This window comes from Anser cygnoides, chromosome 3 (genome assembly GCF_040182565.1).
Source record: "Anser cygnoides isolate HZ-2024a breed goose chromosome 3, Taihu_goose_T2T_genome, whole genome shotgun sequence".
Taxonomy (NCBI): Eukaryota; Metazoa; Chordata; class Aves; order Anseriformes; family Anatidae; genus Anser; species Anser cygnoides.
This window is the reverse complement of record NC_089875.1, coordinates 21,188,431-21,215,479: the sequence shown is the minus strand read 5'-3', so window position 1 is coordinate 21,215,479 and position 27,049 is coordinate 21,188,431. Positions and strand designations below refer to the sequence as shown.

Genomic DNA, 27,049 nt, shown 5'->3' with positions numbered 1-27,049 from the left:
GTTGGTGAGTCGTTGGTTGTCCCATATGGTGGAAGCAATATATTTTTCATGATTTTTAAAAAATATTGTGTATTACATCTATTTTTAAAGAAATATGAGTGTAGCATATTTGTGTTATTAAACTTTCTTTTGAATCCCATTGGGGTGGGTTTTTTCACTTCTTTTCTTTCTTTCCTTTTTTTTTGTGTGTGTGTGTGAAGAGTTCCAAAATAGACTCTAATTACTTTTCTAAAAAAATAAAATATTGTCAGGATACGTAAGGATTATTTCTTAACTCCTTTACTATTGAAATGACTGGTGCTATTCTGAAGTGCGGGGGAAAAAAAAGATCATACCAGAAATGCTATGGCAATCTCAGGGTCCTCTGAACTTGTAGCAAAAATGAAATGGATGACCACTAGCTAGGTATGTAATTTTACTTACAAGGAAAACTCCAAAATGAAAAAAACAGGCTTTCTTTGTTTTTGCCCTCAAATTTGCTGAACATTTCTGTTTTAATTCGTATGTATGCATTCTGAATTCAAATGAACAATAATTAAAAATTGTATACTTTTTGTTACCATTACCTTTCTGAGCTATTCAGAACGGCTGATTGAGGACTTCTGTAGAAAGGTACACAAATATCTACCTACAGTATGCTGAGTAGTACTTATTCAAACACATGTAAGCCTGTTACATTTAGCCACATGGTAAATATGTTATTTCTGGGACAAGAATCTGGCAGAGTATGAAAAAGCTTTAGCAGTTGTATTAGTAAACCTGACAGACTTGAGAAAAGAGTATTGTATCCTTAGAACCGCAGCTGCCAGAATTTAATGTCAACAATTAAAATTTATTTTGATCCTTACCTAGTGTTTATTACTGTTTGTATACACAACAGACCTTACTAATACAGAGATGCACTATTAGATGGAATTACCATCTGTTCAGAGAGAAATGCTGGCATCTGTCTTGGAGTCTAAAACTAAAATGATATTATTTCAAACAAAACAAAATTAACTGCTCTTTACTTACCAACTTCATTTTTGTGTACATGTGTGTGCATGCACACATGGGAAAGGCTTATTTGTAATAACCTGTGTAGCAACATCTATATTTAGATATATGACTTCAACGTAAGCTGTATAGACCATCTGTCTTTATTGGTCTTTTTTGTGCCCTCTGCTACACAATGGCATGCAGCAATCATAGGCTTTTAAATACTGTTTTAGCTTTATAATATATTAAATATGTATTATATAGCAAGACATTAAAACTACATAATTAAAATATACAAAATGTGACTTGGAATCCACCAAAATGTATTGCGCTCATTATTTTGACAGATGTGTCTTAACAGAACGTGACTAAAAAAAATTGAATAGGTAAAATTATAGTCGATTCATCTTTCAGAAAGTAGCTACAGGTACCACAGTGACACCTTTAGGAAAAAGTATAGTGTATCTTTTAGTCTTGAGTATTTTTAATTTCAGCATTTAGTACCATGCTGGGCTAGTGCTAGGATTTATTTTCAGCACTGTCTATTCCTGTGAAGAGTTTGGGTTTTTTGGTGGTTTTCTTCCTGAACTTATATAACATATTATGTATAGTATTACATTGTCATGATGCACAAGAATTCTCAAACATTAACGAGGCTTTAGTTTAAATACTAATGTTATAGCATGGATGTTACTTTGTAAAAGCCGGGGTTTCTGTTCCATATATCACAAAATAATAAATTGTGTCATGCCAGTGTTTAATGCGTGTACACAGTGCATTAACTGTAACTGTAGTACATTTATTTGTGCTAGAGGAGACTTGAAAATGATTAAAAAATCAATACTTCCCTGTCAGAGAAGCAAGTGTTACGATGCATTTAAGTAGTTAATTGCATAAGCCCTATAAAAGCTTCAGGTTTGGGTACCAGAGATGCCATAATTATGGTCCAAGTAACTGCCGTTTATTAATGTTAGACTTTAAAGGAAGATACAGTTATTGTCATGAGTGTTAGCTGTATGCATTTTAGAAATAATGAATTTTATCATTTCCGTTTTACCATCAGTAAGCTGAACTGGAGGGCTCAACCTCTTATGTTCACATTTAAAATGCTGACGTACACCAGTTCCCTCCGAAGGTGAAGTTTTGATTGTTAAGCCATGTTTTCTATTTAAACTTGTGCATTAATACCACAATTCATTAGTGCTGTGCCCTACTTATGCAGGAAAGCTTATGACCTCACGCTGCATTACTTCAATTTTGACATTGTAAATTTCTACATAGCGTGAGATACTAATTAGATTGTGAAGTCATAAATGATGCCTAAGCAGGAATTTACAGCACATAGTGTCATTGGCAGCTTCCCAGTTCCTCTACTCCCTGCTTTCTCCAAGAAGAATATTTATCAAGCTGGGGGGAAGGGAGGAAAAAGAAAGAAAAAAGGTAGCAACATGCTACAGGCACATAGGAAAAATGAAAAATATGTTAATGATCTTGAACATGCGCTAATGTTTAAAAGGATGTTATTAATTCATTGTAAATGAAGCAATCTCTTTTTCTCTAAAGAACTCATCCTATATACAATGCTGTGCTGTGAAGTAATGTCAGATTTCAAAGACCCATATTTTAATTCAGGTTTTATTGTTCTTGAGAGGCGTTTATTGCTCGTTACTATGTCATTATGGGAACAAGTAATTTTTACAAGTTGTCATTGTATTTCACTTCCTGGGTACAAATGAAGTTTCTGTTGTTAAATCCTTTTCTTTATCACAGAGAGAAGGGGAAGGAAAAAGGCAAGATAAGATGGATATAGGTTCTATAAACAGTAAAGTGTTCTTGTACTCCTTCTCCAGACTATGCCTTTTACTGTTTCAGTGGTTGTCCATTCCTTTTCCACCTGTATGGCCATTGTGCCATTAACCAAACAGGTCTTGCTGCCCTCCAGTGGCTTACTGTACAGTATTAAAATAAATAAATAAATAAATCTGTTTATAATACATCTGTAGAGTGACCAGCTCTTATCAAAATGTTTAATGGAATATTAGCATATTGGTTTTATCAGTAGGAGGATCATTGTAATAAGATAAAGCTATCTTTTATTGATACGTTCACAGAAACAATCTTGTTTAGAGTCTTACTGTGTGCCAATGATGGTGGAGAAAAGTTAGAGGGGAGCACTTTCTTGGACTGAATAATTTTCTGAACGTATGATAATATCTTATTAGGTTGTGTGTGTTCCGTGAGGGAAACATCCTGGTGGGGCTTCAGTAGTGTGGATGGATAGCTGCTCTGCTCTTGTTGACTAGGATAAGTTTATCTGCTGATAAAAGACTGGTGTTGTCATGTACTGTACTGCTGAGTTGTAGTAAGAGTTAATCAACCATTCAGATTCTCCTTTGTTTTTTTATTCAAATTCAATACTGAAAGTCATACAAGTTACAGTTGAGTATGGCATGAGAAACTTATCAAGGAAGGAATACAAAAATGCTTTTTATGATGAAGTTGATTCAGATCCTAAAAGGGTATGGATTTATTTTTATTTTTATTTTTATTTTTTAATTTGGATGTAATACTGGAGACATTTATCCAAAGCTTGAATAAATACACAAAGTATTTCTTGTGAAGTTGAGAGTACGTTCCTATAAAGTTTAGTATTTTTTTTTCTAAAGCTTCTGTGGATATCTGTTTATCCTTAAAAGGGCCAGGAATTGAAGTGGGATGTTTTGCAATAATTGTTATGCATAATAAATAATTTCCCAAGTATGCACTGTAATTCCTAAATATTTTTTTTAATGCACAGCTCCAAGAAAACTTGCTGCCCCTCGTGTTGAAGGAATAAACAGCACAATGGTAAAGATAATCTGGAGTGAACCCGAAGAACTTAATGGACCTTCTCCCATCTACCAGGTGGAAAGGATGGATTCATCTTTAGCTACATTGAGTGCAGAAGTAACGAAAGGAATCCGTTTCCCAGGAAATGGATATTACAGATTTGCTAGTTCCACTCTTCCTGCCAATACTTACTTTACAGGTAAATGAATTTAAACGATTTAGAAAATATACCACTTATACTCTACATTTGTTTAACCATTTAATATCATATCCCACTTTATTTTCATGGTAAAATCTGTGGGTTTTAATTTGTGACCATAATGTGATTGTTACTGATATATGGCCTATTTTGATTCTCACATAAAAAGCCTATGGAAAACTTTATTGGACATGTGGAATTTCTGTTCCCTTGGCTTTGGGCATACAGATGTACACAAAGGTGAATGTTGCTGCATATTTGACTAGTTTCCTAGTGGTAAATATAGAAAGGATTTTATTTATTCCTCTGGGATATAAACTTCTCAATGAATTTGCTGTGAGTACTATGGCAAGTTTTCTTTGATATCTGTTTGAGAATTCTTGAGATTGCATGAGTGTTCAGAAAGTGCTCTTTTCCATGTTCAGAGCATTTGTGTTGTTCTAATAGCTTTGTCAGAGAGAGAAAAAAGGCTGCCAATCTGACAGAAATATGCTGGGTATTATCACCTCTCTTTTTGATTATACATTAGTTTGGAGCTGGGAGTTTTTCAGATCTAAGCATACCTATATTCTGTGATTCTCAGATTTTGCTGATGTCTTAATGTTGAGGATAAAGCAAAGATATAGATAATATAGGTTTTGGGAAAATATCTAGGTGAACCTAATTGCATGTTTGAGATGTTACAGAGGTCTGTCAGTGAAATATTACATTGGTGTGAATAGAACATGAGCTTTTAAAGCTCATGAAGAGCTTTACAAGAAGAAAGAAGAGCTGTACAAGAAGAAATCAGCTGAAGATAAAAAAAAAAAGTGTGTAGAATATATATATGTGTATATATATACATCAACTCATGAGACTTACAGCAGCAATGGAAAATCTAAAAGGAATCTATGTACGAGTGACAGCAAGTGTTAGATGGCATGCTGATGGTGCAAAGGACACACTACACTGTAATGCAACTTAACGTCGTACTGAAAGCCTTTTTTGTTAAGGGTTGAAGCTGCAAAAAACATGCAGTGTTGTTGACACCTGATAGAAGTCTAAAGGTTTGAAGAGGACTCAGTAGCTGATGTGTCTTGTCTTCTGGGGCACCACAGCAAGAATATTTGAGCACACATCTTGCTGCTTGCATGTGTGTCTGTTTGTGTGTGAGAATTCAGTTTTTATATAAAACACAAATCACCTTCTCTGTCTCTCTATGATGACCCATTGAATGTGATGTTAAAAAAAAAAAAAAATTGATCACTTTTTTTTTTTCTTGCTAGGTGCTTACTTGATTTGTAGTGAAGCAATAATAACAAGTGATAATGTGTTAGTTAAATATTTACACTGTGTTGACTTGCAAAACCTGTGTCTGTGCAGGAATCTGTAGAAACAACTGCTGGGCTTCCTTCCTCAGCCAAATCACTCAATAGCTTTCCTTACATCAAAGTATGCAACCTTTACTTTTTTTTTTTTTTTTCTTCCTGTTATCATTTGTGATGATCTAAGGATCAACTAAGCTGCAATTTTTCTCAGTGGAGCTCCAGTCAGCCCCATCACTCCAATATGGGTATCACAAAATTTCCTGCTTCTCATCAGAACTCTGGGAGTGCTGGGGAAGAGGGTGATGCACTATTTGGATTGTTAACATGCCTGTCTATTTGTGATCAAAAAAGCCCAAACACAAACTACTTGAGCATGATTCAGTCTGGCGTTCTGTTATATTGTACAAACAGAGACTGCAAACAAGGATTCTTGAGATGGTGATTTGAGAGAGTTTGGACAGATGAGTTCAAAGAAGATGTTAGAATAAAGCTCCCTTCATATTGGTGCATGATGGCTGATAATACTGTATGAATAAATACGATTTATTATCTCTTTGGATTGTGATCTTTCTATTAGATCAGCTATTGGACAGAGTATCTGGAGATGAGCTAGAACCGAAACAAGCTAGGCAATTTGTCCAGACATCTGCTGGTAATGACTGACAATCAAGTTAAATCAGTGTGTTTGGTACCTCAAAATGTGTAATTTATATGCTTGACATCTCAAAGTTTATGAGAAATGAAAATCTCTTTTTCTAAGTAGTCACTAGTCCTTCCAAAACATGGAAGGAAAACTGTAAAAAACAAACAAACCAACCAAAGAAAAACAACAGAAGGGTTTGGAATAAAAGATGCTTACAGGAATGAAAATTGTTCTTTGCACTTGTTTAGTTTTTGAGGCCCTCTCTCTTTACCCATCTCTGAGGACAGGCAGTTGGCAATTGTACTTTATAGATGGAATGGCTTTAGTGTGCATGCAGCTGTGTACATTTTTGACACAAAAGAGTGCCAGCTTGTATATGTCAGTCAGCAGATAGATACTTCTTGGTCCGTGTGTGATCACCCACTGCTAATCCAGAAAAAGATAGATCAGTTTATTCATTGCTGATAAATGCGGTTGTCCTCAGTACCTTCCCAGCTGGTCTTACACTCCAAGGTGCAAGTAATAGGTGCAGATGTATTATCTGGGAATTACTCCAAATTCGTATTAAAAAAAAAAAAAAAAAGTTAGGCAGTAAACACTGGCTATGCTAAGCAGCATCTTTCTGTCTGTAACAAAGCCACCAGCTGCACTGGAAGATGTGCTGTGAGTATACATTACATGAGAGGAAGTCAGGTAAAGAAAAGTTTTGCTTTTGCCAGGACCATCCATATGCAACTTCATTGTTCTTCAAACTGTAAAGAAATTTTAGCCATCTGTAATGTCATTTCACTGAAGACGCAGACTTTAACACTTATTTGTATCACTTGAAGTTCTTAGAGACAGCAGCACTCACTGATCTAGCAAAATGCCACCAAAGGAACTGTTATTGTTCTTATTTTAGCTAAGGAGCTAATCTGTCCCCCATCACTCTGAAGACTGGGGTATTCAGATGTTATCTTTGTATCTTCCCCATGAGACAGCAAAGTGCTATCATTCTGATTTTATAGATGAGGACCTGAAGTGTGCAGAGCAAGGCCCAGATCCCAGTGCATAGTTGGGAACTACAATCCATTGCTTTTAATTGAAACTTGATTGCCTCTCTGAATATGGGCCCAAGTGGACCACTCGGGTCCTGCAGGAAATCAATAGTAGAAAAGAGATTTAAATCAAGGTTTCCAAAAGCTTTAGTTTGTGCCCTAAACATGGGGCCTGATTTCCTTTCAGCCAAAGTTATTTAATCATCAGTGATTAATAGAGTGCCTTGTATTTTTTGTCTGCCAGATCATGTATAAGACAATTACAAGAAGGCCAAAACGGGAAAAAAAAATACATTAATTGTCTGTGTCTGTGAGAATACCATATTTCTGTATTAACACACACTATTTCTCTTTGTAAAAGAGGAAATTGTAGATGCTTTCCACCCCACCCCCCCCCCCCCATGTAAATTTGCTGGAAGCAACATGGCTAACATGCATGCTTTATCTGAAGAATTTCACCAATTCTGAAATCCGAACCTTTTGTTTAAATTCAATATAATAACACAAAAAAGGGAAACCTGACTTCACTCTCAGCATTTAGAAGCTGGCTAAAGTGAAAGGATTACACTTTCAAAACACCTTGCTGGAGGAACTCAATTATTTGGGTTATTCCTTTAGGTTCCATTTTCAGAAGGGGAAATCACAGAATCACAGAATCACGGAATTGTAGTGGTTGGAAGGGACCTCAAAAGATCATTGGGTCCAACCCCCCTGCCAAAGCAGGTTCCTTGGAGCAGGCTGCCCAGGTAGGCGTCCAGATGGGCCTTGAATATCTCCAGAGAAGGAGACTCCACAACCTCCCTGGGCAGCCCGTTCCAGTGCTCCATCACACTCACCGTGAAGAAGTTCTTTCTCCTGTTGGTGCGGAACTTCCTGCGCTCCATCTTTTGGCCACTACCCCTTTTCCTGTCCCCACAAACCACTGAAAAGAGGTTGGCCAAATCCCTCTGTCTGCCACACTTCAGGTATTTATATACATTGATGAGATCCCCTCTCAGTCTTCTTTTCTCCAGGCTGAACAGACCCAGGTGTCTCAGACTTTCTTCATAGGGAAGATGCTCCAGGCCCCATATCATCTTTGTGGACCTCCGCTGGACTCTTTCCAGGAGATCCCAGTCTTTTTTGTACCGGGGAGCCCAGAACTGGACACAGTACTCCAGGTGTGGCCTGACCAGGGCAGAGTAGAGGGGGAGAATCACCTCCCTTGACCTGCTGGACACACTCCTTTTAATGCACGCCAGGATCCCATTGGCCCTCTTGGCCACGAGGGCACACTGCTGGCTCATGGTCAACCTGTCGTCCACCAGGACCCCCAGGTCCTTCTCCTCAGAGCTCCTCTCCAGCAGGTCGTCCCCCAGCCTGTACTGATACGTCGGGTTGTTCCTTCCCAGGTGCAGGACTCTACACTTGCTCTTACTAAACCTCATTTGGTTTCTTCCTGCCCATCTCTCCAGCCTGTCCAGGTCTCACTGAATGGCAGCACAGCCTTCTGGCGTGTCAGCCACTCCTCCCAGCTTTGTGTCATCGGCGTACTTGCTGAGGGCAGACACTGTTCCCTCATCAAGGTCATCGATGAAGATGTTGAACAAGACCGGACCCAGCACCGACCCCTGGGGAACACCGCTAGTCACAGGTCTCCAGCTGGACTCTGTGCTGCTGATCACCACCCTAAATGAAGTCCATTTACACACTACAAAGTTCACAATCTACTTAATGCCAGACTTTATACTTAAAAAGCCCTTTAGAAATGGCTAGAAGGTTTTACAACTTTGTTATTTTTTGTGGCTTGCTTTAACACTACAGCTGGTATGATGCAGCTGTCTAAATGCTGCAGGAGCATTGTTCTGTTTGTCTCACTGATTCTCTAACGGGAAAGGGAAGCACTGTATGTTTTATAGATGGTGTAGAAAGGTATCTGAAAGAATTGTAAAAAGTAGATTTTTTGATTATCATTTAAATTCAACTTACGCTTGTATTACTCCTTTAATGACTGAGTCTAATGTATAAGTCCAGAAAACCCTGAGGGTGAAGGTAATGAGCATGGTGTTTTGTTAACCTAGCTTTCATTGCTAACAACTGGATGAGTTGTAGAATAGTTTTCTGTGCAGCACAGTTAGGGTCTTCATCAGCTTTCAAGTGGAGGTGTACCAAGGCTCACAGTAAGATCCACTGAGATTGTCAAACACAATCCATGGAAAGCAGTATGCAGAACTGCTGAAGTACATATGTCTCTGTGTGAATATCAGCAACTAGCCAACGGGTATATTTATGGAAAGAGTTCTTCCTCTCAATTACCTTTTGGTCTTTGGTTGAGGGTCAGGACTTGAGGTGCGTGAATGGATTAAAGAAAAAAAAAAGTGTATGAAAGATGACCTGTGTAAATGAGTCCTGCTTAGGATCATTGGTTCTAATTTGAGGCACTACCGTCTCGTTCAGATTTCATAACACATAAATATCTCCTAAAGAGTATGCAACTTCACCTTTTTGTTTAATGGAAAGCAGGAGGATTGCATTTTTCTTTGAAAACATGGCTCCTTGAGAAAACACATGTGCACCCTATTGAATACATTGGCATATACTTTGCATTCTTACAGAAACAGTGCCACTGTTTTTTCAAATTTTGTAGATAATCCTGTCAAAAAAGCTGCAGTAGTATACCAGTATACTAGTATACTTTAGCAAGTATACTAGATTAAGCTCCAAAATACAGATTAAAAGGAAGAACATTTAGTTTCCAGAATTTATTGAGCAGGAGATGACAGACTGCTTAGTTGTTTTAAAGCCATGTAACTTCTGCGCCCAAAAAGCAACTCAACTTAATGTTGCAAATGTGTCCCAGATATTCTGGGTTCAAACACCATCTGAGCTAGGAATTTCAGGACTACAACTTAGTTGTCTGAAGTACAACCATGGATTGCATGTAGCTCTTTTTGAATGTTTCCTCTGATTGAACCTGTGCAAGGGAGAAAGTCTGTGGTAGAACTGATGGAATAGGGCCCGTTTTAGTTAGAAAGGATGGAAATTGCTAACAGTTGGACACATGACTAGAAAGCTCCTTGGAATCCATGTTACAGAAGTAGTTGGTCTCCTTGAAGACAAACTCAATGCATTTGTGGTTTGTATGTGAAGTCTCATCACTCTATAAAGAGTGAATCAGTTGCTACAAAAGAAAGAAGCACCTTCTGTATTTTGGAATTATTTCCTTTTAAAAAGCCTATTAGTTCTGTTTGTTCCTTTTGGAACAAGGAGGATTTACAAATTGTACTTGGTTTCAGCCTTGTGAGTGTTTAAATTTCCTTCTGAAGGAAAAAGCTTAGGAATTTCAGTAGAGGAATGCAGTTTAAGATCTCATAGGTAGGGCTTAGTGTCATCTGCAGGAAATGGACAAGACAGAACAAGAGAATATGGGAAGTTAAATAAGATCCTTTGGTTTCAGGCACAAGCCTGTGAACAATTGGAAATTATTTATTAGTGAGAAATATGCCAGTACTTGTGCCCATATCTCTGTGCTCACGATACTGTCCACTAAATACTCGTCATATCCCATGTGCACCTGTATAATTTGATGAAAGAGGGAATACAGTATCCTCCCAGTTGGACTCTGATTTGGCTCAAAAATCACATGTAACTTCTGCTCAGTAGCAATCAATAACTGAACAACCAATTTTGTATTTAAGTTGTGATGTGCAGCTACAAGCTGTGGATGATACTGTCTACAGAAATCACAGAGTAGAAAGATGGATGTGTGGAAGGCTATGTTCATCCTGACCTCTCAAAATCAGGCTACATTTCAAATATAACGTTGAACATAAATTGACAATTTTGTGGCATTGTAGTGGGTTTTGTAAATAATATTGCATATTCTTTCTAAGAAGTGGAAAAAAACAAATCCTCCAAGCATACGTCATGCATTGCTTGAAGTATAATCAGCTTGATTTCAGGAGTTATAGTTGTATGTCTATGTGCATCATTTACTTAGTGATAAAATATATTTTTTTTTTCTTGGTGGGTGAAAGATTCATTGTGCTTTTTAAAAGCAGTTGAATCAGCTAGCATTATTTTAACATTATTGCTCTTGTATGTTACTTCAACAGAAAGGAAGTTATTCACATAATATTAATCAAAATGCAGTCCACTCTGAAGAACCTTTGTGTTGGGCCTTGCTTTGAATCCAAGTTCTCTGAACTAGGATGCTATATTTAAAAACAAGATTGTCTTGCCTGCGATATGAATTCTTTGCCAACCTCTATGTGATGCAAATTCAGCTCTGTAATGATTAGGGAATAACTGTTTGAGGTAAGATGTTCATATATTCAGCATTACAAGTAGAGCCTTTTACAATGACATTTTTAGTGTCTTGAAGTCGCCTTAAAAATGTGTATTTTTTTTAAATACACCTGTGCTAGTGTTTTTACTGCCAGTTTGTGAGTCAGATACACAAACATTCCTCAGAGTGGAGAATCTTTCCAGAAGCAGTGTTTCTTAATACTCATTGCCATGGAACATTGCACAAGCATCATTTACATTTGATCTGAGCAAAAGTGTTGAGAATGGCTGTGGTCATTCAGTGTTTGGTCTCCACGTAGCTCTTCATCAGTGAACTCTCCAGTAATGTAAAATGAATTCCACTCCATATAATCCTGAGCAAACACTTCATAGTTAGTGGAAGACCCAGATATTTTCATTAGCATATGGAGCTAAATAAGCAGGCCTTTTCCAGCATCTCAAAAGCAGCTTATGGAACGCAATATGACTGAAGACCTAGAAAATGAACATGATTGCATGTCTAAGAACAATATAAGAGGAAAGGCTAAATAAATTAAGGTTTAGAAAAATAAAGACTAAAAGGAGACATAATAGTGGTCTTAAAGGATATAAAAATATGTAGTTAAAAGAAGAGAATGAACTTTTCTCCCTGTCTACTGTGAATAAAGGAGCAATGTACTCATAAGGCACTTAAAATATAGCAAGAGAGTATTGTTTTCTCAAAACTTTTTTTTTTTTTCTAAAAGACTTGGGCTAGTGGGGTAAAGGAATAGATTGTTGTGAGAAAAAAAAAAAAAAAGAAAGCTCTGGTATGGGAGATTTTAAAGAACAGTTGGATGAGCATCTCCCAGGAATAACGTAGGTAAAATTCTACTTTGGAGTAAGTGGGCTGATTTTGTGACCTCTAAGAATGTTTTTCCAACACATATCACATTACAAACTCGGATTAACCCAGTGAAGTTGTGAATGATGTTCAATTTCACAATTCCTACCAGCCATTTCTCCAGCCTGTCAGGATTCCTCTTATTTGCATCACGTCAACTGTAGCCCTCAATTTTTTGTCATGTGCAAACTTTTTTGAGAGTACAGTCCTTCCAATTCCCCTGGCTTCCTTTTTAACAAATAAAGCTGTTAAACAGAACTGGTCTCAGGGTCGCTCTCGTCAGAAATGCTGCCCTTTGGACTTTGTGCTACTTGTCACAGGCCTTTGAGTCCTGCTGTTCAGCCTGCTTTTTTTACCCATATTTATAGTCCACCTATAATCCATCTATTTCTCCAGCCTGATGGAAGGATACTGTGAGAAACCATGCTGAAAACCTTGCTAAAACCAAGGTGTGCTCTCCCCTTTGGCTACTGAGCCAGTCCTTTCATCACAGAAGGCAATCAGGCTGGTCAGGCACAATTTGTCCTGTAAATTGTTGGCTTTTCCCAGTTATCCATGTCCTTTGTGTGCCTGAATATGACCTCCATGAAGATTTGCTACATGGTGTTCCTGGGGACAAAGGTTAAGCTGACCATAGCCTGTGGTTTCCCAAATCTGTCGGCACAACTTTGCAGAAAATGCTATTAAATTTGTTTGATTCAGTCTTACCCTAAAAAAAAAAATGAAGAGAACTAGAAAAGAAAGAGAGAAATTGACCTTTTGCTTAGTTTGGCTTTGTGTATTCTTTGTTTCTCTGCTGGCATTTTTTCCTTACATAGTGAGCCTTTTAAAAAACATCTTTTTTTATTTCATTATATTGAACTGAAGAAGTAAACAAGATTTTCTGAGGGGAACACTATTACAAAAGAAATTATCATACCAAGCTCTCAAATACTGAGATAGTATAGAGAACACTGTGTTAGCTGGTTTGGGGAACACTCTTTATATCTCAAGGAACTTTTGATAATGCCTCTCATTTTTTAGACTGTTTTATTAAATCATGCACTAAAGAGCTCTTGGAACGCGAATTTTACTGCTTTCTTTTTGTCTAGGTTGCTGTCCCAGGTCTTCTCCTTAGACCTTCTTTTAATTTTTATGCCACATTCTTACATTTTCTCCTCTTGTCTTCACAAAAGGACAGTTTGAACTCATGTCTTCATCTTCAGCGAGAGAAAGTAAGATAAAGGTCTTCTATATAACTGTGAAGTGGCTGGCTTCAGCAAGAAGGGGAGCCGTCTTTTTTTTTTTTTTTTTTTTCTGCCTGAGAACTGTTTGCAAAGACATTTTATCTAGGATTTAGTTCTAGAACTTCATGTGAATTCACAGTTTCATCTTGAAAAACATTCCTTTCTTCCTTCCTTCTGCATCCCAAGAAGCCTAAAGATAGGGAGAAAGAAGAGCTGCATCTGGAGAAAAAGCGAGTGACCCAGCACAACAAAGGAACTGTGCTGCTTTATGAACAAAACATCTTAAAACATCTTCTAACGTGCACAACAGGGACTTAGGCAGCAAATAAGCCAAGCTGATGCTGACCTTGCCAGTGTTACAGGTGTAATATTTTCACTAAGATGAACTGGTTTTGTTAGGCATGGACATACTTTCTAACAGTATCAAGTATCTGCTTTTTCCATCTTTTTATTGTAAGAAAGACTTATTATAGCCACTAGAGAAAAAAAAATCTCCCCTTTTGTATGATTTATATGATTTCTCATATTTACCTTTGCAGTTTAACAGGTCAGCTATGCAGCACAAGCTTTGACATACAATTGCATTTATTTTTATTTTTATTTTTTTTGCATCTTTTAGGCTTTAGTGCTAAAGCATGTTTTTGCTGGTGTTGTGTGACATTCTGCACTGTGTGGTTAAAAACAGATTCTTCTGCTTGTGTGCATGAACTTTAAGGGCATGTAGTAGTCCCAACTATAGAAGTTGTAAAAGCAGAATTTTCTGCTCATATTGAGCTTCCCGAGGAAAAAAACACTTTGCCAGACTAGATCATAGTTTCTGCTCTTTGTACAAAATCAGTTACAGAATTGGGTCTTTTTCGATTATCCTAAACATGTCATATGACCTATACTCCATAAAACAGCAGTTCTTCCCCTTTTGTCACAACTCTAGTTGCGTTTCTGTTCATTGTGTGCAAACATGATTCTCTATTTTGAGATGTAGTGGTCCTTCTCTCTGCAGGTGACAAATCTAAGAATTAGCATAAGAAAAGCTTTTTATCAGTTATTTCGAAGCACATGTTCAGTCAATAGTAATAAGAATAGTTACCAAGTTTGTATTTTTTTTATAAGCTAATCTGTGAGTGTTACCATTTATATACCAAGCTATGTTATACAAGATAAATTTCCACAAATGAAGCATATCTGTATATTTGGTGTTTCTTTTTCTTGCTCATCTCCAAACAAAATACCAATACTATTTGATGTAGGAACTCTGTATAGGTGTCTGCACAAAGAATACTCATTGAATTTAATGATAGTTACTGTGGAATTGTTGTTGTTGTTTTGTTTTATCATCTAGTCTGCCCTTTGTTCAGTAAGAATGGAGTTCTTACACATTGGTTCACTTTGCAGAAGTCAAAGGTGGGATTATATTCTGTGTTTACAAGGGCAAAGAAGGGGAGGAGAGAGTTCAAGGAGACTTTTCATTCTTTCTGCCCCCTCTATGTGCAGCACAGATAGTGGGTGTCTTCATGTATGTATCTGAAAATAAACAATTATGGAAGTGCTGTGTTTTGCTTCAGGCATAACATCTTCTGGGATCCCTTTTGTGTCCTCTGTGCAGTGTGCCCCTAAGAAATGGTGCAAGATGGAGGAGCTTGTTGAGAGAAAGATTTGGTAAAATAAATGTTCCTGAAAATAACAAACATAAAGAGAAAGCTAGAAGGTAGGAACAGCACAAATGCAGGAATTTTATTAAAAAGTGCCACACATCTCCTGGAAGTTTTGAATGCGAGAGGTTCATGTACAATGTGTTAAATGGACACTTATTTCATTTAGCTAGGACTATATAGTTAAAGCATGAACTGAAATTGTACAGATCAAAGAAGGAACTTGAAGCTGGCTTGAATATAGAAAATGGCAATACACTAGATGTTCATCTTTTACAGAAAATACATAAAAGCTTCTCCATCTCAAATATCTGAGGGAATAGAGACAGGCATTTCCAATGCTTTTCATTCACTAGTGCAATTGCAGGTCTTCCACACTACTGTTTCAATACTTTGTAAGATTTTTGTGGGATACTTATATGCTATTATAGTTGGACTTGTAACCTAAATTATTTTTGAAAAGGGGACTTGATAAATATTCTTGTATCTTAAATGTTAAACAAGCATCAAATTTCTGATGTATTTTATTTCTGAAGTCTTATGGTTTTGTTTGTGGTAGGGTCAGAAGGCAGTAATGACACTTGGTCAAGTCTTTAGTCTAGATAATAACGATAAATCCTCTTTATTTTGTGTTTTTAGTGGTACAGTTACACTACATCTGTTTGGAAAATATTGCCTAGTCCAAGATGGGATGGCAGGAATTCTCTTTTGAAGAGAGAGGTGGCTCTGTCTTCAAAGTTCTAAAATTCCAAGTGATAGATAAATCTTGTCCAATTTCTTCTTCATCCTTTAATGTGCAATAAGATTGAAGAAAATGTTTCTTAGCAATTTTAAGAAAGGCTTCTGTATACAGATAAAATGGCCTTAACTTACACGAGGATACTCAGAGTGATGTGAAGGGATGCAGTATAACAAGCTCTTGTATGTATTGGGTTATTTATTTTTAAGGAGTTGTTTGTGGACAGGCACAGGAAGAATGCTATCTGCTCTTCCTATACTTGCATCCTATGGGAATTATTCAACAAGGGTGAAGCAAGGAGAGGTCTAGTACTATATTGGCTGGTGAGATAATTCATGTGAAATGAATGCTTTCTGGTCCACGTTTGGCCTTTATTAGTTTATTTCTGTAAAGCATTATTTTATCTGATGACTTGAGACATTGCATTTGACTGATATTAAGCTTTTAAATTATGCCTGCTTTTAAGATACGAATTCTTTCCCATACTGTGTTTTTAAATGGTGAAGAAGCAACTACTGAATTATGTATTGACTAAACGTGTGTGAAAAGTCATGCATTGATTATGATTGCGTTGCGGATTTGATCGGGAAATTTTCATAATAACAATATAAGGAAGTTTTTCACCTTCTAATTGATTTCCAGGGTGATTAAATTAAGACCTCCTCTAAGTATGACTGTCCTTATCAATTACTGGCAGAATAGAGAAATTAAAGGATTAAAAATTTACGTGTGTTGAAATTCAGTACTTAAGGTCTAATATCAACCAGATCATAGAGTGAGTAATGCCATTATGACAAAAGTATCATTCAGGATTCGACTATGGTAATTTGGAGGGAAAAAAAAGGATGTCTGCATTAGTATATATACATGAAAAAATAAGATTGTGAAATGAAGCACCTAGAACTTAGGAAATGTAGTTTAAATAAGCTGCACAAACTTAATTCAGCCTTTTTATTTTTGTGTTATGATTGCATTTAATCATTTGGTTATAAACTAGTTCTTCCATAGGTTTGGTGTATGGTTTTGACAAGATATTTCTTTTTAAAAATTCTTACCAGTCTGTATATGGTTTGATGTCTGTCCAGCTGTACATATCTAATTAGTAAGTGCAGAGTTAAAATTTTTTATTGTTCCATTTTCACTGGTGCATTTTGAGTACTTCGTATTCATTGATATTCAGGGTTTAGAACAACATAAGAACTGGCGGAAGAACTGGCGGAAGAGCTGGCCAAGCCGCTTTCTATCATTTATCAGCAGTCCTGGCTATCAGGGGAGGTCCCAGTCGACTGGCGGCTAGCAAATGTGACGCCCATCTACAAGAAGGGCTGGAAGGTAGACCCGGGAAACTATAGGCCTGTTAGTTTGACCTCAGTGCCAGGGAAGCTCATGGAGCAGATCATCTTGAGTGTCATCACATGGCACTTAAAGGGCAACCAGGCAATCAGGCCCAGTCAGCATGGGTTTATGAAAGGCAGGTCCTGCTTGACTAACTTGATCTCCTTCTATGACAAAGTGGCGTGCTTGGTGGATGAGGGAAAGGCTGTGGATGTGGTCTACCTTGACCTCAGTAAGGCTTTTGACACCGTTTCCCACAGCATTCTCCTAGAGAAACTGGCTGCTCTTGACTTGGACTTGCATACGCTTTGTTGGATTAGAAACTGGCTGGGTAGCCGGGCCCAAAGAGTCGTGGTGAATGGAGTTAAATCCAGATGGAGGCTGGTCACTAGTGGAGTCCCCCAGGGCTCAGTACTGGGGCCAGTTCTCTTTAATATCTTTATCGATGATGTGGATGAGGGGATCGAGTGCACCCTCAGTAAGTTTGCAGATGACACCAAGCTAAGTGCGTGTGTCGATCTGTTCGAGGGCAAGAAGGCTCTGCAGGAGGATCTGTATAGGCTGGACCGATGGGCTGAGGCCAACTGTATGAGGGTCAACAAGGCCAAGTGCTGGGTCCTGCACCTGGGGCGCAACAACCCCAAGCAGCGCTACAGGCTGGGAGGTGAGTGGTTAGAAAGCTGCCTGGAAGAGAAGGACCTGGGAGTATTGGTTGATAGTCGGCTGAATATGAGCCAGCAGTGTGCTCAGGTGGCCAAGAAGGCCAACAGCATCCGGGCTTGCATAAGAAGCAGTGTGGCCAGCAGGGCTAGAGAAGTGATTGTCCTCCTGTACTCAGCTCTGGTGAGGCCGCACCTCGAGTACTGTGTTCAGTTTTGGGCCCCTCACTACAAGAAGGACATCAAGGTGCTCAAGTGAGTCCAGAGAAGGGCAACGAAGCTGGTGAGGGGTCTGGAGAACAAGTCTTATGAGGAGCGGCTGAGGGAGCTGGGATTGTTCAGCCTGGAAAAGAGGCTCAGGGGTGACCTTATCGTGCTCTATAGGTACCTTAAAGGAGGCTGTAGTGAGGTGGGGGTTGGTCTGTTCTCCCACGTGCCTGGTGACAGGACAAGGGGGAATGGGCTAAAGTTGCACCAGGGGAGATTTAGGTTGGATGTTAGGAAGAACTTCTTTACTGAAAGGGTTGTTAGGCATTGGAATAGGCTGCCCAGGGAAGTGGTTGAGTCATCATCCCTGGAGGTCTTTAAAAGACGTTTAGATGTAGCCCTTAGTGATATGGTTTAGTGGAGGACTTGTTAGTGTTAGGTCAGAGGTTGGACTGGGTGATCTTGGAGGTCTCTTCCCCAACCTAGATGATTCTGTGATTAGTTTTGTGTTATGAGTGGGGACTTGGGAGGACAGTGTGTCAGAGAATCCTTGCTAATTTTGTGTGCTCAGCTTTACACAGATAGGACCCAAGATTTTGGAGTAGTTTCTATTGACTTCTGTTCAGTTAGGAACACTTAAAGCTTCCACAGATCTCTGTGGGGTGTTTAAATGCAAACACTCAAAGAATTGAAGAATCGTAGATTCACAGAATGGTTTGAGTTGGAAGGAACCTTGAAGATCATCTAGTTCCAACCCCCTGCCAAGGGCAGGGATATTTTCCACTAGATCAGGTTGCTCAATGCCATGGAAGAGTGCATAACAAGTGAATAACTGAAAAGTTCGGCTTAAGTGACTTACCTCATGTTGCATAAGAACTTTTTGTGGCAGAGGTGGGGACAGATTTCTCCAGAGTGACATTGAACTGCGCTAGCTATGAAACTGTCCGTTCACTTTTTATATTCCCCTTCCTCTTTCATTAAACATCCTCAGAGCACTACATCAAATAAGACAGGCTTCTGTGCACAAAATCCTTATTTGCTACATGAATTCTGTTTTAGTTGCTGAACATCATAAAATCCTTGAGGCAGATATCTTATGGGAAATGTGTGTTTGTATAATTGTAGACTATGTCATTATTCATCCTCTATCTGTGTGAGCATTATTATTTTTTTTGCAGACAATTTTAATTTTATTTTGTAAATTTTGTGGGTTTACTTTTACAGTCCTAATGTTTTCTAAATAGTTACTCTGAGTAATAATAAAGAAAAAAAAATAGTGACACAAGAGAATCACAGATATATCCATCATTTGGAGCATTGCTGATTAACACGTCACAGGGTAAAAATCTTTAATATTCATGAAATCTTTTTCTGATTTGAACTATTAGAGACACCGATGGCTACATTAGAAGATCTGTATGTGAAGTCATCAATACAAAGGATAAATTGCATACTTTTTCACTGTATTCTGTGGATACTAGCAACATATTTTTTCAACTGTATTTATAAAGAGAGATTTTACTAGTGATTATAGGTCCTCCTGCTTTTCTGTTTCTTTTCCCTATTGCTTTTCAGTTTCTTTTTTTTTTTTTTACCCCCATCCTTTTCATGTTTTGACATTATCCATGATTTGTTTCTTTCCTTTTTTTTTTTTTCCCTTCCTTTTTTTTCTGTTTCCTGGTTTGACCATTATAGTATCTTTGATCTTCTTCCTTCTGTGTTCTTCCAGGTGTTGTCATCCTTTTCTTTGTACTTGCAGGCACCAAATGGGAGAAAATTAATAGCCCAAGAGCATGACTCTTCACTTTTCTTTCTAGTACCTAGCACACCATCAGGATTTGGTGGCTAGGACCAAGTTCATGAAAGAGCCTTCTTAGCCTGTCCCTCTAAGATGAATTCATGTCTGATTCACAAAATGGAGCCAAAACAAACAAACAAAGAAACAAAACAAAAAAACACTTAAAAACGTTTGTTGCTTAAAATTGAAAGACTGATTTAAATTAATTCTTCAAAGTGGTAATGAAATAGTATTTGGCATGAAGCAAATATGGTTATAAAAGATTTTCTTTTCTTAAAAGAGTATATTTTAGAAAAAAATCTGTGCAACACTGTTGTTAGGGACATGGGAGGTAAATTCAGCAGTAAGTATTGCTGCCATTCCAATTTGCAGCCAGTGGGGAGTATATTCTGTATCTGAGGGCTAGTAATTTCTTTAATAAATATGATGACTTGAAGACTATGCTGAAGTTGCAGCATTTTAATTTGACTAAGTCTTTGTTAGTTATCTTAGGTATACACATTATCCAAATATTGAAGTAAGTTTTGCCACTGGATGGGATCATCAGGAAACAACATACCAATGCTTTGGTGAGAAAGCATGTTGTTCCAGTGCCAAGTTACTTGCTAGTGATTTTATTCAGTAAGCATATATTATTATTATTAATAATAATAATAATAATAATAATAAAAACAAAACAAACAAAACAATGGGGGAACTAAAGGGCATAATGTATTTGATAAGGTACTTTGTTAACTTGACTTCTGAAGTGTAACCCAATTCCTTGCTTTTGGGGCTATACAAGACTGTCTTTTTCAACTCTGAAAACAAGTATCTATAAACCCAATTATTTTTCAAGGTACTTTTGCAGAATGAGATGGAATGACACATTTCCAGAGTTCCTATCTTTTCTCAAGCTATTCATTCTTTCTATGAAATGCACTGGAATTGATGGATGGTCTCTAATGCAAATACAGATGGACAAAATTATTACCTTAAAGGGGAGTGCAGTATAGTGACTGAGAATTCAGAAATCAACTGCTAGCGTAACTATTAGAATGAAAACATAAGCCTGACAAGTAATGTTGTTCTGGTATGAGGACAATTTAATTTGGGTGACAGAAATGTCCTATACTAAATTACTGGAGAATTCACTGATCTCAGTAATGAATTGTTGCATTACTTTCTTTTTAATTTAAAAAGATTCTAGAAAATGATATACTGCATTGTAGAAAAATCTCAAAAAGTAACTGTCTCTGTATATACCCAGGTGAGGTTTGATTGAAAGTAGTTAGATCTGTGCTTACTGACTTAAGATCTATAATACCTTAAGATTAATTGGGAGCATAAGTGGAGAAGCTGACAACCTGGAACCTTGACTTCTTAAAATTGCTGACCCAATTACTGCTGAGCCCTTTGCTGACACGTTAATATGTCTTTAAACTGGTAAATCACCATTTCGGTGTGTGCTAGAGTTGGTCCATCGGATGAAGGAAGATGTAAGTTTAATTTAAATAATTATTGACCTATTATGACCTTTTCATTTCACTTGTACTGCTCCTCTTGAGGTAAGCAATTATATTTTTATAGTGTTGGATGGTAATCAATGTACAGGAGCTATCTTTATTGATTTAAGTAAGGCCTTTGATCTGGTAATCACCAACTATTGCTATCTAGGCTGGCCTTAACTATATTGGATATTATTACAGTTTTTTGGTTTTAAAATATGCAGAATTGAGAATTTTATTAAAATGTTGCAAGCAGTCAATATTCCTTGAAAATCCATAAGATTCTATTTCATGATCTTCATTAGAAATTGAAAACAGATAATTTTATACAATACATGATAATTTTTAGCTTGTAATAAGTTTGTTCTGCAACTTTTTAAAATTAAGCAGACCACAGAATCACAGAATATTAGGGATTGGAAGGGACATTTAAAGATCATCTAGTCCAATCCCCCAGATGGTCCTTTTATGATCAGTTTACATGATGGAAAAACCTGAATTTCCCTTATTTGTTTATTTGCTCCACACTTTGGACATTTTGGGGAGGAAGGCATGGTTCCTTGGTGTTTTCCGAAGTCTGTTTTATACTGAGGATTTGGAATTGTAAACTTTGGCCTTCTGTATGTGGATGTAGATGGAATTACTCATCTTTGATGATGAAAATTTGTTTTGTATTTCTATTCTGAGTAGAATCAGTAGAAACTGATCTGCAAGTCTTATTCTTCTTACCTTTTTTTAACCTATTTGCATATTTTGCACATGCATTTTGTGCAACTTTTTAAGCCAATAGTCATTTCAATGCACTAGGTAAGAATACTAATTGAAATACTGGACCTTTAGCATAGTTTCTAAGTGGTACCTGAGTATCTTCCAAAGCACAGTCATACTCACCACTAATTTGTAATTTGTTCTCCCATTTTTATTCACTCCTCATATCCTCCTCATGCTTTTTTTTTTTCTTTTTTTTTTTTTTTTGTTCTCTGGACATATTTGCTATTTGGCTCTGCTTTTCTCTCTTCCGTTTTAACCAATGACTTATATGCCTGAGTATATGTGGATTTAAACTGTCCTTAGAAGGCTGTGAAATTTGTGATTTTGATCAGCTTCTCTAATGAGTTCCAGAGCATTTATCCTTCTTGCAGAGGGACTTCAGTCTTGCACTGGTGAGCCTTGAAACCAATAGTAGTTGTTCAGAGAGGTCACTGACATAATGAGAAGGACACTCTTGAGATATCTTAAACCACCTCCATGGATAGCCATGAAGATTAATATTGGGACCTTACATTTGACCTAATATTATGTGGAGACTGTGTAGTGTGCCAAGTAAGTAGGATGACGTGCTCATGGCAGAGTACAGGGAGTACAGAGAGTAAAGTGACTGCATTCTGGATTTTTTATTTTTTATTCTTTTAGTAAGCTAAAATATATTGCACCTGGTTCTTGCTTAAGGTCAAGATAGTGTGAGTTAATCTGACCAGGTGCATGTCTAAGAAGCGGTGACGTAATGTCCTTGCTAATCATAGGTAGAAAAAGGCAGGCTTTATTTGATTCTATCTCTGTAGTATGTGCTGAAATGACTGAAACTTGCTGTTTGGGACTGTGTTCGTGAAGAAGCTGATAATACAGTCAAACTACCAATTAAGTAGGGAAATATTCTTTCCAGTCTCCACATTTTGTGATCCTATTACCTGTAAGACCTTTAAGACTGTTATTTTGAAATCATTTATTATTTATTCTTTCTTCTTCTGTCTATTGACAAGGCATTTCATTCTTTCATTTCCCATTTGCTCTGTTTGGGGTCTATGTCCCATTATTTGTTTGCAATTTCAAAATTATTCTTAGTCACCACTATTTTTTTAATGTTTCATATTGCTAATAGGTGCAAGAAAAAAAAAGACAACACTGGGACAGATAACCTTATAGTGGGTAAAATCATGTGCTTTTATGCTCTTTTTTTTGGAGGAAAAAAACAAATGAAACCAACAAAGTTAAATTCATTGGAACTGTGATAGCCTGGAAGTCATAATGGAAATTTATCTTTTGTGCTGCTACTCAGTCCCTGCCCACCCCCCCCCCCTCCCCGCCATGCTCTGGGGAACCTGCAAGAAAGAAATCTCTTTCCTTATCAGGAAAATTTTGTTTCCTGCTCAACATATTCAGTCTGTACTGTTCCATCTTCTATCAGAGTACTCTTTTAGCTTAGGTAGACAATATAAAGGCTTTAAATATTTTTCTCATTGCAGTAACTTCACACTAATGTTTCATATAATTGTAAATGTTGTTTAGATCAGATCCTTTCTTTAAAAAAAAATGTATTAAATGGCCATACGGGGAAAGTTTTGATTCATTTCATCAAATTATGCTAAAATAAATACCAACATGAAACAACACATTATCCTGAACAACCCTAAATCTGCTATCCTGCTCCCCATTGTACCCTGTGGTATTTGTCAAACTAGGTTGCAGGAGGGGTTTGAGATTATAGCCATGTCATCTGATTTCAATACAGTATTGGGTATATAACAGGTATTTAATCAAAGATGATAAGAAAAACAGGCTGCCACTTTTCAAATGAAAACTGTTGAACCAGGTCATATCTTGGTATATATGGTTTATATATTGATATATGTGCTCTTAGAACTATACTTGCTGATCTGAATTTCTGTCTTCCCACAAAATTTCACCCAGGTCTCATATGGGAACAGTTTATTAGTCATTCCCTAATACACATTGTATATGGCAGGTGGTAGAGTCTTTGTCATTGTGCCCCACGGCTAAGGCACTCTGCATGAAGATATCAGGGCAGCCAATTTTATCTGTGTTTATAAAACTGGCATTTCTATTTTCTCAGGTCTTCCAGGTAACATGAATGTGTTCTGTAATTCTTTTTTTTTTCTCTTTTTTTTTTTTTATTTCTGGAGACTCATGGGATATTAATCATATGAAGTTATTTTAGAAGTTTATATTACACTGCAAATATTTTTAAATTGATTGTATAGAATGTACAGGGAAAAGGGGAAGCACAAGCAAAAAAAAAAATCTCTTGGTCCATCAGGTAAATTTTCAGTACAATATATGAGCATTTAGCCACAAAAGTCCCATTAACGTTAATGGTCCCAAGCTTTCTTTTATTCATCACAGAACTGATTGCACTTGGTCAGCTCTTTATCAGTTTGAAATATTGACAGTAGGAGGAGGCGTTCCCTTTGCCAGGCCTGACTGTTGCAGTGCTCTCTTAACTTAGTCATCCTGCAAATGCTCCTTTAAATGGATTTATTTCAGCAGATCCAAAATACATCAACCGGATCATCTTACTCTGGTGCTAGCCCCTTTGCATTGGCTCCAATTTGCAAGAGCATTGATTTTAAACATTGATCATTACTTACAAAGCACTCTATAGTTTTGCGGTATCTTATTTATTAAACTCACTTGTTACCTGTGCTGCTGCCAAAGTCCTATCTTTATCCTGTTAAAAAGTGATTACTGACTCACTGGGGTCATGATTATGATTTAGATTATAAAACAAGGCTGTTCCCTGTAAATATGTTGGCTACAGTAACTGCTGCTTTCTAAAATTTCTGCTGTGCAATTCCACCATTACTTTAGTAGTCTATGTGTCTACTTGAAAATTCATTCAGTGCTTTCTGCAAACTATATTGTGCTTATTATTGTTATTGCAGAAGAGATTTTTCTTTTTCAGTTTTATTCTTGTGGGGTATTTTTTATTTGTATTTCTGGGAAAAGATGTTTTATGGGGTTATGTCTTCAGATTTCTGAATGTTTTGTAAGGTATCTTTCTCTGCTATCTGATAAAATCCATGCCACACTGTGCAAACAACTAATAGTAGCATAAAATAGCCCTAGATTAAGTGGGGGGCAACTGTGGAAATACAATGCTGTTTTATTCATTAATTCAGCAAGTAATTGTTACTACACTAATGATACTTCTTAGTGCTGTATAGAATGGTATTCTTTGAGAATTCAGAAAGGAACACACTATCTTCTTCAGGGAAAAAATAAGAGGAAGTCATCCAAATTTGAACCGGTACTTCATATGTAAGCTGGTTTGATCAAAATTCTTCATTCTAACCACACTTAATGTGGACATAATTGGGATTAGTGTTATTGTTCTAGTGTAGTTAGAGTTGTAATAACAGGTGGTTAGAGTGGAGTACAACCTCCTATTTCCCCTGAGTAAAGCAAAAATTGGTTAAACAGCAATTTGTATCACATCATTTGAAAGCCATTTTTTTCCAGGGTTGGTGTTTTATTCTGGTGTACTATAAAAGCTTTTTGATTTATTAAAAATGAAACTTCCCCACCAGAGGACCCAACAGAATGCATTTCCTTCTTATGTAGTAACTGTGGTGGTTTTACTCGGGTGGGCAGCTGAGTTCCACCACAGCAGCTCTCTCACTCCCCTTCCTCAAAGGGAAAGGGCTCAAGGGTTGAGATAAGGACGGGGAGATAGCTCAACAATTATCATGACAGGCAAAACAGACTCAGCATAGGGAGATAGCAAGATTTATTGCTTATTATTAACAAGCTAGAGAAGCGAGGAACAAGGGAAAGAAACCAAAAATGCTTTCCCCCCCATCTGCCCTCCTCCCCCTGAGCAGCGCGGGGGAATGGGGGTTGTGGTTAGTCTATAGTGCTTTGTCTCCGCCGCTCTTTCTCGGTCATTTTCGTCCCCTGTGCCGTGGGGTCCCTTCCACAGGATGCCATCCTTCCTGAACTGATCCTGTGTGGGCTTCCCACAGGCAGCAGCACTTCAAGAACTGCTCCCACACGGCTCCGTACCACGGGGTCCATCCCCCAGGAGTAAGCAGCTCCAGCACAGATCCCCCACGGGCGGCAGCTCCCCCCAGGCCCCCTGCTCCTGCGTGGGCTCCTCTCCACGGGCTGCAGCTCCGGCCCGGGGCCTGCTCCTGCGGGGGCTCTCCATGGGCTGCAGCCTCCATCAGTGCAGGTCCACCTGCTCCACCATGGTCTCCTCCACGGAGTGGAGCCCTGCTTCACTGTGGTACTCCATGGGCTGCAGGGGGACAGCCTGCTTCACCATGGTCCTCACCACAGGCCACTGAGGACTTCTGCTCCAGGTACTGGAGCACCTCTCCCCCTCCATCTTCACTGACCTTGGCACCTGCAAGGCTGTTTTTCACTCCTCTCTCCCATCTGCTGTGAGGCAGTGTTTTTTTTCCCCTTCCTTAAATATGCTCTCACAGAGGTGCAAACAACATCGCTTATTGGCTTGGCTGTGGTCAGCAGCGGGGCCCTTACTTAACATGGGGCAGCTTCTATATTATTCTCACAGAAGCCACCCCTATGGCCCCCTGCTACCAAAACATTGCCACACAAACCCACTACAGTAAGTAGTGGGAATTTTGGTGTAGTGGAGTTTTAGCCCTTAAGGGATCTTATTTTGTACATTTTCAACTCATTCAGTGACTTTCTGCTGAGACAGGGAGGGAGGGGAGAATCTACACAAATTACAATCTTTATTCCCATCAACCTTCAGAACCGGATGAACAAAACAAAGGCTAGACTGGCAGGTACAGCTATCCCAGGTAATACCTTTTGAGTCAGAAACAAATTAAGTGAATTATGAAACTGAGAGAACTTTGTTGGGAAGATTCAAGGGGGTGGTGGAGGATAAGTGTATTTGAAAAAGCCTACCATTGGGAAGACCTATCGCATTGTAGAAGGAAAGGAGAAATTTGTTTTAGGATGAAAGTCAACACTTCCGTGAAAGTTTTGGCACTATTCAGAGTGAAGTCATTTACAATGAATTTACACATTTAATTGTA

General features: G+C 37.9%; 1 protein-coding gene across 1 annotated transcript in view; it reads left to right on the top strand.

Annotated features, from left to right (window-relative positions):
• Window positions 1-27,049, top strand: part of USH2A (usherin) — a 399,816-nt gene that overhangs the window by 103,267 nt on the left and 269,500 nt on the right. Inside the window, exon 20 of the mRNA XM_013174016.3 lies at window positions 3,776-4,006. Coding sequence (XP_013029470.3) covers window positions 3,776-4,006 — 231 coding nt within the window. The remainder of the gene's footprint in view (window positions 1-3,775; window positions 4,007-27,049) is intronic.